General features: G+C 33.6%; 1 protein-coding gene and 1 long non-coding RNA gene across 2 annotated transcripts; one reads left to right on the top strand and one right to left on the bottom strand.

Moving 5' to 3' along the window:
* Nucleotides 1-289: 289 nt before the first annotated feature.
* LOC110456239 lies at nucleotides 290-4,556 on the bottom strand. The gene is made up of 4 exons (XM_021506845.1): nucleotides 4,504-4,556; nucleotides 3,284-3,454; nucleotides 1,892-1,943; nucleotides 290-1,453 (listed from the first exon to the last, which is right to left on the bottom strand). Exons 1-4 carry the CDS (start codon nucleotides 4,552-4,554, stop codon nucleotides 1,284-1,286), a joined length of 444 nt encoding a protein of 147 aa, XP_021362520.1. The 5' UTR covers nucleotides 4,555-4,556; the 3' UTR covers nucleotides 290-1,283.
* Nucleotides 4,557-4,843: 287 nt separating this feature from the next.
* Nucleotides 4,844-8,547, top strand: LOC110456240. Its single transcript, XR_002463568.1, has 4 exons — nucleotides 4,844-4,956; nucleotides 5,553-5,640; nucleotides 6,958-7,027; nucleotides 8,165-8,547. It is a non-coding gene; the product is annotated as an uncharacterized LOC110456240 (long non-coding RNA).
* The last annotated feature ends 5,710 nt before the right edge of the window (nucleotides 8,548-14,257 follow it).

Here is a 14,257-nt window from a genome sequence, read left to right on the forward strand (position 1 = left end):
TTATTTATGTTTTGTTGTCAAATGTTATAAATTGTAACTCCTCTTTTGCAATTTTTAACAGATATTTCAGAACACATTAGGTTGTGTCTTTCGTCCCTTCCTAAGCCAGTAAAAACTGGTGTTTTTACACTAGCTCCACACAGTGAATGATTGATTGTGATTAGTGATTATTTTCTGAAGGTGGTTGTCTAAAAAAAACATGTATTCCGCTTTAAGGACATTATTCTGTATAAGTTTCAACAAACATTGAATGATAGCTTGAGGATAAAAATAACAACAACAACAGCAACAAGTTTATTAAAAAAGTTCATTCTTTCATACAATCACACTCCGTATACGTCAAGTCAATGAAACAGTACAAAATCCCTATAGTAATATAATAGTATACCCTGTCATAATTCATCATGCTAACATTATCAGGAAAACAAGTTTCTAATAACAATGTGTTGGTTGTGGTGGTGGTGGTGGTGGTGGTGGTGGTGATGATGATGATGACTTGAAGTGCAGGTTTAAATAAGAGAGTGAGTGAATGTGTCATATTTGTTAATGTATGTGAAATACTTTTGTGAAAAATAATACTAATTAATATAGAAACAGAAAAAAATAAGAAAAACTAATTTCTCTCACAACAAACATCTGATAGATATGTACATTTCTCCCTAAAATAAAAATTCAATATTAGAGACAGGAAACAAAGAAGCTGATCTATTAATATCCTGTATCACAGAAGTTAGCTCATATATCACAGGAATGAATTTAATCGTTTGATACAACCATATACAACAGACTAGAAAATGAGGAATAGCAATGTTTGCTTTGCCAACATGCAATATTCGCTAGATAAGACAAAGCGTCATTTTACGTTAATAAATACGCATTACATACTTGTGGGAAACATTTGTTTCTAGGTGATCGTGTATCCGCATACAGAGACTCGTCTACTAACAGGGACACAATGACGTTTATATTTAATATCAACTTGAAAAGTCACTGTTAAACCAGAATTACTTCAAAGTGGTACAATACACGTTACTATCGGTAAATGGTTCTTTCAACCAGTCAAAAAGGTCTGTGATAGTGATAGAAATGTCTAGTTAAAAAGTGAATAGTGTTCATGATATACCTTACACTATCAACACATGACTTTTAAACGTTCACTAAGCATTACAGTTTTTGCATTTAGCACGAATCCAAATCGGTATACATATCCTTATCGGATGGAGAAAAGAATGAATCAGAACTATTTCCCAATAAATCGTTTATAACGCGTTAATCTATTAATATTACGCCATCATCTTCTTCTCCTCGTCCATATTTAAATCAACAGTTTTCCATCCATTTCTGCATGGTTTACTCTGTACCATACTAAAAATAACGAACAGTGCTGTGAGCAAAATGATGATTCCCGCCCCGATCAGAACGGGTTCACTCAGCATTCCTTGCAAAATACAACCTGAAAAAAACGATAATTGTGTAGCCTTTATACATACTTACATGTTTATTGTATGCATTGATATTTATATCAGCAATCTGAGTTTATAAAATAGTGTAATAAGCAAGTGAAATAAGAGGTCTTCTAAGTGAAATGTAACATTACGTTTCATGCATGTTCTACACTATTTAGTATATATACACCCATGCAATTTGTTTTTATCAAATAACTTTAACAATATCATATCACAATGCATTTTAACTGTTTACCTGTTTCTGTGTATTGTTTCTGATTGAATTTTGTAGAAAAGGTATGCAACTGTCAAGAAGAATGCAGCTGATTGAATATAAACTCAAACTGATGATAGTTTATAAATCATTAACACGATTTTCTGAACAAAATCTCAAAGAACATATTGTGTTGATTTACTTTATAAATAGTGTATGTAAATTTACTTACTGAAAATTTCCTCAACAGATTTGGTGTTCGAACAATTGATTTGCTGATGCTTCTGAAAGAAGAAAAAACTCCTAGGTAAACATAAAGAAACTCGCGTGATGTGCTGGTTGGGGGATTGTTCGTTGTTCTGATTATCAATATTGCCAATTAGATTTTGATTTGATCTCGAGATAGACAGGTCGAAAATTTAAACAAAATCTCAGTATATAATCGCCGGTTAAAACAAGAGAAACAATATACTATCCCCATCATAACACAGTGTCACAAATACTAAGTTCATACGTGTTAATTTCGCTACAACCAATACATTGTAGTTAGGGAGGTTTTGTTTGCAGGTTCCAATGACGTGTAGCCGTTCAAAAAGAAGCTCAATAGTTGGTAATTTGGTCCCGCCTATACTGACTTGGTGTGACATTTGGATCGTTCTTGTTTAGCGTCCTGTTATCAACGATTTCATACGACAAATTTTGATTTTTATTGGCCAGAGTTTTATAACTTCCTGTCAGAATGCATGACAAGATGAACGTATCATCGACATCGACGACTGATTTATGTTGATAATTGGTAAAATTCACACAACACTGAGGTACGGGTCTGTGAAATGTTTCATAAGTGGTTTGGCAAAACAATGCTCGAACTAAGTTTCAATAATGAATTTTGATACAGTTCAATACCATACATTCAATTCGTTCATCAGTTTTGTCAACAAACTAAAGGGTTAATTTGCACTACATGATTGAATAGCTCTGTTGTTTTGGTCAGAAACGGTACGGCGGTACCAACCCCGATTGAAACATGGTTCTCATCGAAGATACGATCCTAATCAGTTTTCTACCAAAGCACGCGAAAGAATCGTGGCAGTTTTTTAAGCTGCACCGACGCTTTGAGAAGTTTCAAAACCGCATCACCGGTTGTTGCAGGGTCAATTGGTTAGCTGGGCGGATCCCAGTTTAAGAAAAATGAAAGCGACAATTGAGGATGTTGCCTTTTCATACCATTATTCTGCAACTAAAGCAAGCTTTAGGTTGAACTGGATCATATGCCCACAAGGAATTCTTAGTCAAAGCACTTTGAAACTAGGTGGTCATTCAAATTTGCGATTCCTTCTGTCGACGATGTCTTGCGTATTTGCAAAGATCCAGGATGAAAACAATTTGACAAGCAATTTTGGCATATTTCCGCCCCTTCGTTATGACTCTATCACCTCTGTGACTGGCATAATTCGCAAACTGAAGGGATCATTTATCTTCATTTTTATGTTGTACTTGTAACACGAAAACAGATTTAATGCAGTGTTCAAATTGTAAATGATACTGACACAGGCTAAGTGTCATTAAAACGACGTAGTAGCAGTATACACTTTATAATAAAAAACTGAATGATTTTGCATACCGAATCATTTTGCATTGTTGTAGAAATGCTGGTTAAAAGTGAAGACGTCGAGGAGTTGAAAGGAGATATTGCTGTCACACCACCAATAGTATTTGGTCTCGCTGCAGCCATTACGACAACCCCACCAAATGTCAGCACTGAGGTTAACCATGCCATCGGCACCATTATGAACTGTAATTTAATAGTGCACACTTGTGATTGGACAATATTAAGCTATAGCCTGCTTCCAAATTACAATCTTACACTTAATTACTAAAAGGATGATTTGAGTACTTTTGTAACTGGTAATAAATCTTAATTAAATATTTTCATCTGAATCTGTGTCATGTAAACTTTGAACATTTTAGGCATCATTGTTAGTATGATTTGTAATACTGCTAATCTGTGTGTTACATGTCAAGATTATGATTATTATTCAACAGTTACTTGATAGAATTCAAATGATTACAAGGAATACGTATAAATGGAAGGCCTATAGGACTATAAACCAGAAATACAAAGTAAACGCTATACTGCATTATATGACCATGTCGTCCATTTGGAACTAGTTAATAGTAATAAAAGTCAAAATAATATAATTTTAAAGATGAATTCCAAACAATAATTTAGATCTAATGTCCCGTGTTTTGTTTTCAAATAACAAAAACAAAACCTAACATCTTCCCCTCCCCCAAATTGCCCCCTCATCCTCCCCCATCTTCCTCTTTCATATGCACATGGAACCGATTGGAGGTATTGCATATATAACTGATACAAAACAGAATTAATTTAAATGATACCAAATAATTGCCATTAGAAATAAGAAAACCCAATCAAAGTCAAGTTTTAAGTGCACCATCAAATAAGGTAAAGTGTTAAGAGCACCATCAAATAAGGTAAAGTGTTAAGAGCACCATCAAATAAGGTAAAGTGTTAAGAGCACCATCATCGGGGGAGAGAATGAAAATAACAAGTAGCATAACACTGGAGAGTAACATTGGATAATGTTTTAAAATTAAAACAAAAACAATGTTTACATGCGATTAAACGATGATAAAAAATGCTTACCTATATTACAATAACAGATGCACCCGAGAATTACTCCTTTCTATTTGTCAAATCAACCGTTATATGAATTATTTAGTATTACTGTACATAATATTTCAAATTTAACTAGATTAATGACAACCACGTTAAAAAATAACGTGCCATTTAAAGATAATAAGTCAAGGCTTACTTACATTTAATGACAGATGTTCCCGCGAATTTCTTCTGTCCAAATCATAAAACATGATATAAGAGTCTATTTTGATCTGAGTTATTATTAGAACAGAAACTGAAATAGATCCATGTAACGGTTGATATGAAGGGAATCCCCAAAACACAATGGCATACCTAACTTTTTATATTTAAATAAGCTATTTAAATTCTTTAAATCACGATAAGGCAAAAAAACACGAAAAAACAAAACAAACAATTTGCCACAGAACGTGCCGTTGTAAACAGAGCGTAGCGCTTACCGCAGTCTATATGTATACGTATACGTTTTCTAAATATAAAGTCAAGTAATAGGACTGAAAATTTTCAGACGTTTTACAACGCCTGTTACACTCATGTTATGTAGTACACAGTATGTAACGACAGAAACTTCCGGAATGTGTATTTCAAGACATGAAGCTACTTAAACAGACATTGTAAGTAATCATTACTGCAAAACATTAATATCTAAACATTGTATATATATTCGATAATCCAATACGCATGTTTACTTTTGCATTACTCAAGTATAAACCATTTGTATCGAGGTCGTTGAGTCTTACTGTAGAATGTGACCGTATGTATAGATTGCTATATATGTTAGAATGAGACACGTTACTGTTTATGATGAATTTGGGACAGGTTTAAATTGTAATACGTCAGATATTTACTTGGTTAATTATTGATAGTCATGATTTTGGGTTTGACCTCCACATTCTCATGGATAAGTTAGAAAATCAGGCGGGCTCATTTACGGAGTCAACTCCTTCCTTTTCCATAACAATTCCCTCTGTGCGTATTGCAGAGTTTGCAAACCAATGACGTAATAATCAATACCTGCTCACAAGAGCAGATAACTCTGCAATAGGCAAAGACGGAATATCTGTGAACAGAATAGTACCACTAGTATTGAGTATTCACTGTATATAAGAATAACTCATACTTATGATCGAGTTGATTGAAATGAAAATCATTAGAGATATTTTAATTAAATACTGAACAGTTGTTAATGCAATTCGCATCTATTTTATAGATAATCCTGTCACCACTGCCAGTATCATGATTTCCCGAATGTCACCGGTATAAACGGTACGGAACAACGCCCATATCCCCATAACATGGTAAGTGTATTTTCATCTTTCTAAATCTCTTCCGTATTAAATACACAGACAAACATCGTGCATACTTATGGAATAATGGCACCACTGTACGTGTCTTCGTTCCACAGCCATGTGGAACATTTCCTTACACATCATTGTCCCAACATGTATGGAGCACTCGTAACATATCATGTTTCCAACATGGGTGGGACTCTCCTAACATGTCAGTCCCCGAGGATTCTCGTTACCTTGTAGTTGGAATCAAGCACAGATTACATGAATTAATTGTTTTTGAATAAATCATCGGATGTAACCTTAAGGTGTAGATTTGTAAAGAAATAAAAGGCTTTAATTCTTCATATATGAGTTCCGGAACACTTTTTACCCGTGTTTTTTTTTAATTAGTTTGACCTCAATACCACTAATATCACTGATGGGGGAATTTGCTGAAAAAGCTACATAGAACAGAGAATATTCAATTTGTGTGGCTGTCTACATTTGCAAACTAATTGATGAAATAGCTGTCTACCACTGCGTATTTCTAACCGGAATGTTTTAAATATGTGAAGAACCACACATACCCTGATCGTATAAGTATGGCTGTCATGTTGCCAACATGTGTTAAAAATAACCTAATTGTTTTGTTTGACATGTAATTTTACCTATACCAGTTAACAGACTGGTTGTATGATCACATAATAGATTGAACCTGGCATTTAAATGCATTGTGACGGCGATCAGTGTCCGAAAATTGTAAGCTGACAAATAGAAATAAAAATCTGTCAGACGGAGGTAGAATTTCATGTACTTATTAGATAAGAAGGGAACTGCATTTAAAGCTGGATCATATTCACTTCTTTTAAGGTGTATCTAGTGATAGTTATAATTACTTAAGTGGCAAGTGTTCTTGAATAGAAATTTTTAACCGATGAAAAATATTTGAACATAATTGTATTTGGCCTCCTTTATAAAACGGTGTGATTTAGTGTAGTTCTATTTCACCGTTTCTCTTCGAAACTCCATATACATGTTTGATAAGCGCAGTGTTATTTTACCGTTTACACGAAGAAATATTTGTTTGGACACTATATTTCCGGTTTTGAGCTGTTTGTTAAGCATGATTAGTAACTTAATGTTCGCTGTTGTTTTTGCAGATTTATGATGCCGAGAAGCTAGCTAAATTAGCTAAAAGTGTCACGTGTTATATATGTTAAATCTGTTAAAAGCTATAGTATTAGTGCATACTCCATTCCTTTTTCATCACGCCACTAGCTATTTTTCCAAATTAGAACAAAATGTCTATACAGTCGTCTTAATGCCTTTCCATCTCTATTGTAGGAGGTTTCCTCTGCTACCACCAAAGTAGCCAATAGTACAGTTCCAACCGCGTATGACATCGGATCAAATGGTACGTCTTGGTGTTCAACACATTGTCATCGTTATAGCGGTATCTCTAATAGACGTATGTTTCCAATTCCAAACACATGTAGTTGTAAAATATCGTACCTAAAGAAAGGGTGACAGTTGTGCTTGTACATACGTAGCCTAGAAATAGAAATTGTTCTTGAGGATATTTATCCTTGAAACCATGTTGAAGGCCATGCATTCAAAATGTACGGATAGGATGGTATATGTATGAAGAAGATGACCAAATAATTAATTCGCAAAAGTACAAAAGTAATATTAAGCTAGATTTTCGTTTTTATCTATATTAATGTCATAACTCGGGTAAGTTACAGCGTGATTTATATATTGTTTATCACTATCACAGTCCTCGACAAATTAGATGTACTAAATGTTACACAGATGATCTCAAACTGTTAAAATAGTTAATTTGTGAACTCAGACTGTATGTCTAGCCACATCTGCTACAGTGTCCACATTTTTAAACTTACTGTTAAAACAATCAAACGACACAACAGAAGGAGTATATCAGTCATGTTTATATGTGTATAATAATAAACGTGTAGATGCCTGATATTTCTTAGGTAAGCAATACTGAATATTAGAATTTAATGGACTTCCATGTATGTTCCATGCATTGTTTTATTATGTACTAAAAGGTGTTTCAAATCACTATCTTCTCATTACTTATAGTTACCTTTGTCAAAATAGTTCGTATGTTGTCTCAAATCGGATCACACATTATTATCCATGGTTATAGGTCCTTTGCAACCAGCCAATACATGTTCAACTCCCTGGGGAGCATAAAGCCGGAGCTGCCATATCGGCGCTTACAGCTAGCATTCAACAATTCTAACACTTTCCAACCACGTACTCATTTACAGATCAGGAGACTGGAACAAGCGGAGTAAAGTATACAACACAGTGCTTTGCCGTGACTCCAACCCGCAACCCTTCGGTCACGAGTCCGGCGTCCTACTACTAAACTACCGTGCATCCGTACTAACGTATCACAATATCGCTACTCACATAAAACAACATATCACCTACACATTTAATATATACGTAATGGATTGATTAATTATTTTAGTGATGCAATGCTCTCGCAACGTCACATAATTATTCTGATTTTATTTTTCAGATGACACACAGATGGTTTTGATCCGATTGGGCGCCATTGTGTTCGTTATACTTTTCATTGTCCTGATCGCCCTCTTTCTTGAATCCCGAAAACGTCACAGGGCAAAAAAGGACTTGAATGCTTTCTTTATCTTTTGATGAATACGAATCTATTGTTAACTACATGCATTTAAAGCACTACACACAATGCATTAGAAAGCATTGGTCAATATTCCTTATCTAAGTGCTTGTAAAAAGGTCAATTTACACTAATTCAATATTTAACGTTATTTATATTGCTATTATACAACATTTTTATTATTTTTTTTTATATTTATTTGACTCATTTGTGTTTTTTTTATTGTTAATACTTTGCCTAAGATATTATGCATAATAAAATTTGAATCAGTGTTATATTTGTTAACTTTGTTTTATTTTCATTTGCACGTCATTGAAAAAAATATCAGAATCATTTGAATTGTACACAAAAGCGGTACTTATCTAAACATTGCACAGTGTTTGTTTGTGGCGTATGCAATTAAAATCTAAAAACATCATTTAGCCATACTTTTCATTGGACTATATTTATCCTCGAGATGTGGAAAGCGTGTGTTATACCGTATAACGGGTTAGTTACGCGGGCTTAAATGTTCGCGAGTTTGACATAAAGTTGGAAAATTGATTGTATATGGAGTATAATTTCGTAATCTAGACATGTTAAGGAACTTAACTTTCGCGTTGTTTTAGCAAAGAAACGAAAAACTCAGCATATTAAGTGTCAAATAGGCTTTATTACAGCATATTGAGTAACAACAAGTAAGCGATTTCTGTAAAAAAAAAAAAAAAAAAAAAAAAAAAAAAAAAAACNCTTTCGCGGTGTTTTAGCAAAGAGACGAAAAACTCAGCATATTAAGTGTCAAATAGCCAAATAAATAGGCTTTATTACTGCATATTGAGTAACAACAAGTAAGCGATTTCTGTTAAAAATAAAATTATCGACAGAAATATCAGATGTGTGACATTATCTTTTTACAACCATTTTGTATAACTCCGATTTATATGAATCGTTACATACACTCGTTTTGTCATGAATACATTACGCGTATGAAGTTTATTATCGCGTTTATTCCGTGGATCATATTTTCACGATCACGGTATTGACCCCCGAAATCACGTAAATATCTTTCAAGTAGAAATATTCTGCCGTATGGTATCATACATATAAGCTTCACAAAAGAACAGGAAATCATTAAGTCCCAGTGCCGATCGAACTCTGAAACCGGGACGAAATCCCCCCATTTTAAAAATCCCACCAAAATAATAAACTGATATTCCAATTCTTAACGAAAGAAACTGATTAATCAATCAAACAATATACCAACTAACGATACTCATCCACAGGGGTTAAAACTCAATATTACAATACGCCAAGTTAGAGTATTATGCCTGCAACTAAAATTTTTATTTCCATAAGGACCATTTATCAGATTCTGCTGAATGTGAATGTGGTTTTGAAAAGGAAACAAGTAATCACTATTTTGTTTTGTGCCAGATACATTGTATAATATCCCCAGATAACTACTCTCAGCGTCCCTAACTATTGATACTCTACACTGCGTTGTAAACATTCCAGATGATGGACAATGTGTGATGGTGATGCAAAGATTAAAAAACACCCTAATATGTAATTCTTTAACAACGGAATGATCTCCCCTCTACCACTGACTGGTGTACCGATATAACCAGTTTCCAGTTTCTATAAATTATAATACTAATGCATTCAAATACATATCTTCCTCCAGTACGAGAAAACTGATATAGGCATAACCTGTTGTTTAACCCCTTTCATGTAACATGTTTGAATAAAATTCGTTGATATGAAATATTCCTTGTTTAAGAAGTTTTAAAGTCCCAGTCGAATGGCTATGCCTTGTTCAATCCAAAACGTTTCTGAAGAGATGTGTTACTACAAAACAAGAATTGGTGTTATGTTACAATATCTAATGGAGATACTTCATTCTGCTTCACTTCACAGGCGCACTTTTGTTAGTGATAAGGTAATTTTGTCTTTACCTACCTAGGTAAAACGAACTAACAAGCGCCTTTCACACCATAACTTTATGCTTGGTAACCTTATCACCATAGGGGCTTAACCATAACATTATCATCTTATCAATTGCGTCACACACTTAAGTGCTGTTGATGCGGTTCCGGTTGTATCCTTTCGTATGGTTTTGAAATCCGATTGTCATTCTCCTGTGTAAACGGTACACCATTTGAGGGTTTATGCTAAATTCTGGACGAAGGCCGACTGCAGTCGGTAGATTTCACGTTATCTGCCCAGATCAACCTGACATATCCACCAAATGTAAACAAAATACATAGAAGTTTGAAAAGGAGTAGAATAGGCCAATAAGTTAATTTAAACCTTGTTCCGTTGGTTATTTTAAAAGTGGGCCAGAAGGCAAAGGCATAGAACTCGCTTTTACGGATATGACGAGCAATACGCCTATTTAGGAACACACATTTGAATATATATGTGAAGCCTTGGAAAGATCTATAGATGTATAGTGAAAATACGTTTTTAGAGTATTTATTTTTGGAAAAAATAAGCTTTGTTAGTTATTGTTTAATGCTGGATTATCAAATTATCAAGTTTCCCGATGAGCCATTAACTCGGTTGGATATTTTTATTCGAGCAACTGGTTACTAAATCCCGACCGGTTTGACTACCCTAATATTTCCCAACGTTTCAAAGACAACAAAGATTTAATTTAAGTGAAAATTTATTTAATGTCATCAATATTTGTATATAAATATCATCAAAAATGTTTGAAATTCAAACGAAAAGATTCAGTTCACTTCCATGAGTTATAGTATAGTACATAATTGAGTGAGGTCCTCCTAGCACAGTTAAAAAACCCAACAAAGATGTGCATTAAACGTCAACGTCATATGAGTTTTTGGTACGGATGGCGAGGGTTTACCTTCCAAGTATCATGCCAGTGCTTATGGCTAGCCATCGCAGGATGTTTTAACAATTTGTTTTCCTAGTGATAAGCTGGCTAGCACCCCAGAGCCTGATATTTCAATGTTCCAGTTGTGAGTTGCTGTATGTGTTATACACGCATTACATATATTCAACCCAAATCTCCAAAAGCATCTGATGCATTGACGTGATGTGTTTTGTCGTTTGTTTACTCAAACATTTATCTGTTTGTGGCATCAGCCCAATGACCTTCACATTATGTCGTGGCACTAGAGGAAAAAAGAAGGATTATACGAAGTCTGAATAAGCTAAACAATGAAAATGGGTATCTACTTGGTACTTTGGACACTTGTTATGTGTTGAATTATTGAATTTAGAGTAAATTTAGGTATGCCTTATATTCTATTAAATGTATTAGATATACAGATTAAATTTCGAAAACAAAACTAGCTGAATCATTGATACAAATGGAGCAAGTACAAGTATTCAAAACATGTACGAGCTTTGTATGTACTAATTGTATACAAAATGAAAAAAGAGTAAACAATTTGAGATTAACTTGGTGCTTATCTCGTGAAAGATCATCTAAACAGCTTGTTAACTGTAGTTTATCTAAAGTTTATAGCTTATCTATAGCTTATCTATAGTTTATCTATAGTTTATAGTTTATCTATAAAGTATAGCTTATCTATAGTTTATCTATAGCTTATCTATAGTTTAAAGCTTATCTATAGTTTATCTATGGATAAAAAAAGGAGTAAACGTCCATGTAAAGGAAGTAAATATAGAAAAAATAAGATTAACGACCGACTAAAAAACTTATCTATAGTTTATATATAGCTTATCTATAGTTTATATCTTATTTGTAGTTTATAGATTATCTATAGTTTATAGATAGCTTTTCTATAGTTTATCTATAGCTTTTCTTTAGTTTATCTAAAGTTTATAGCTTATATATAGTTTATCTATAAATTATAGCTTATCTATAGTTTATAGCTTATCTATAGTTTATCGTTTATCTATAGTTTATAGCTTATCTATAGTTTGACGTTTATCTATAGTTTATAGCTTATCTATAGTTTATAGCTTATCTATAGTTTATCGTTTATCTATATTTTCTAGCTTACCAACATTTTAAAGCCTATCTATATTTTATAGCTTATCTATAGTTTATATCTTATCTATAGTTTATAGCTTATCTATAGTTTATAGCTTATCTATAGCTTATACATAGTTTCTAGCTTATATATTGTTTATATTATCTATAGTTTATAGCTTATCAATAGTTTATCTATAGTTTATCTATAGCTTATCTATAGTTTATGTATATTTTATGTATAGATTATAGCTTATCTATTGTTTATAGCTTATCAATAGTTTATCTATAGTTTATCTATAGCATAACTATAGTTTATCTATAGCTTATCTATAGTTTATCTATAGCTTATCTATAGTTTATCTATAGTTTATCTATAGCTTATCTATAGTTTATGTATATTTTATGTATAGTTTATAGCTTATCAATAGTTTATCTATAGTTTATCTATATCTTATCTATAGTTTATGTATATTTTATGTATAGATTATAGCTTATCTATAGTTTATCTATAGCTTATCTATAGTTTATGTATATTTTATCTTTAGTTTATAGCTTATCTATAGTTTATCTATAGTTTATAGCTGATCTATAATTTATCTATAGTTTATAGCTTATCTATAATTTATCTATCTCCATTTATGCATGTTCTTTGTCTAAGTGATATACTTATATATGCTTAGGGACAGAATGAGTGATTTTGTTTACACATCAATCATCCCCAGTATTAAGCGTGTTTGTTAAAGGATTGGTGGTTAAGGATGAGCTGATGCTGCCACAAAAGTTTCGGCATTTGCCTTCGATTAAAGTAATGATGCATGTGTTCAAGTTCATAATTGTAGTTCAGTATTTGAGCTAGGATACAGATATCTGGAATGGAAGTTTACCAGGTTTCTAAAGTAATTAAGATGTTGTTTTTCTTCAAAAAACAAATCATCTGTATTGAACAAATTTTCTTATTTTATGCTTGAATAAGTGTTTAGTTTCACAATACTAATCTTTAATAGGTTAACATAGTTATTGTTGGCATCGTAGTTTAATGTAGGTGAAAAATGAATGAATGTTCCTTCACATGAAGATCTCTTAGTTCTAGAGAAGAGGTTGCTCAAAGCAATACATCTTCGCTAGCCAAGTGTTCGCTTCGTATACACTCCACTTACCCCTGGCGGATTTAGCCTTGTTAACCGAGCCTTCAAATTTTCGTGCAGAGCCAATCGCTCGCATCCAATGAAATCGCGTCTTACACATAGCGCTGATGTTAAATAAGTTGGTGGACATCCTTGACGACGTGCCACATGTAAATGCTGAACTGGGAAAATGTGTGTGCTGCTTTGGATTGTTTCCATATTGCTTTTTCATTTATACTCCACCTTGACATACACGTGCTTATATCAACACGCCGTTGAGTATGTATGTAACGGTCATTCTGATTGGTTAAAAGTTTGTCGAGAGAAGAGCGATAACTCGGTATATCCGCTAGATGGCAGTGCAGGGATTTATAAAAACACGGCTATATCCGCCAAGGGTACGTGAAGTGTATACGAAGCGAACACTTGGCTAGTAAAGAAGAAAGCAATAGAGAAAATTAACCCTTTTTGGCAACGTCCCTCAACCCCCTGGGGGCCTGCCCTACTATTTGTACAATTTTTGTCCCCGCTATACCTAGGGATGCTTTCAGCCAAAATACGGTTGATATCCATCATTTAGTTCCAGAGAAGAAGTTGCTTAAAGCAATATAGCCAAATAACCCTTTTTGGCCTGCCCCTCAGCCCCCTGGGGGTCAGCTCCACCATTTGTACAATTTTGAATCCCAACCACCAAGGGATGCTTCTAGTCAAATGTAGTTAAATTCTTATCAGTGTTTAAGAAGAAGAAGTCGTTTGAAGAAATTGTTGACGTACGGATCGATCCCGGACGACGGACGCAACGGTATGGCATAAGCTCACCTTGGTCCTTTGGCCCCGTTGACCTATAAATGTAACTTAAATGATAAATGACTATTGCCTCATGATGACTCTCATCTATAATTG

Source organism: Mizuhopecten yessoensis, unplaced genomic scaffold (assembly GCF_002113885.1).
Source record: "Mizuhopecten yessoensis strain PY_sf001 unplaced genomic scaffold, ASM211388v2 scaffold8573, whole genome shotgun sequence".
Taxonomy (NCBI): domain Eukaryota; kingdom Metazoa; phylum Mollusca; class Bivalvia; order Pectinida; family Pectinidae; genus Mizuhopecten; species Mizuhopecten yessoensis.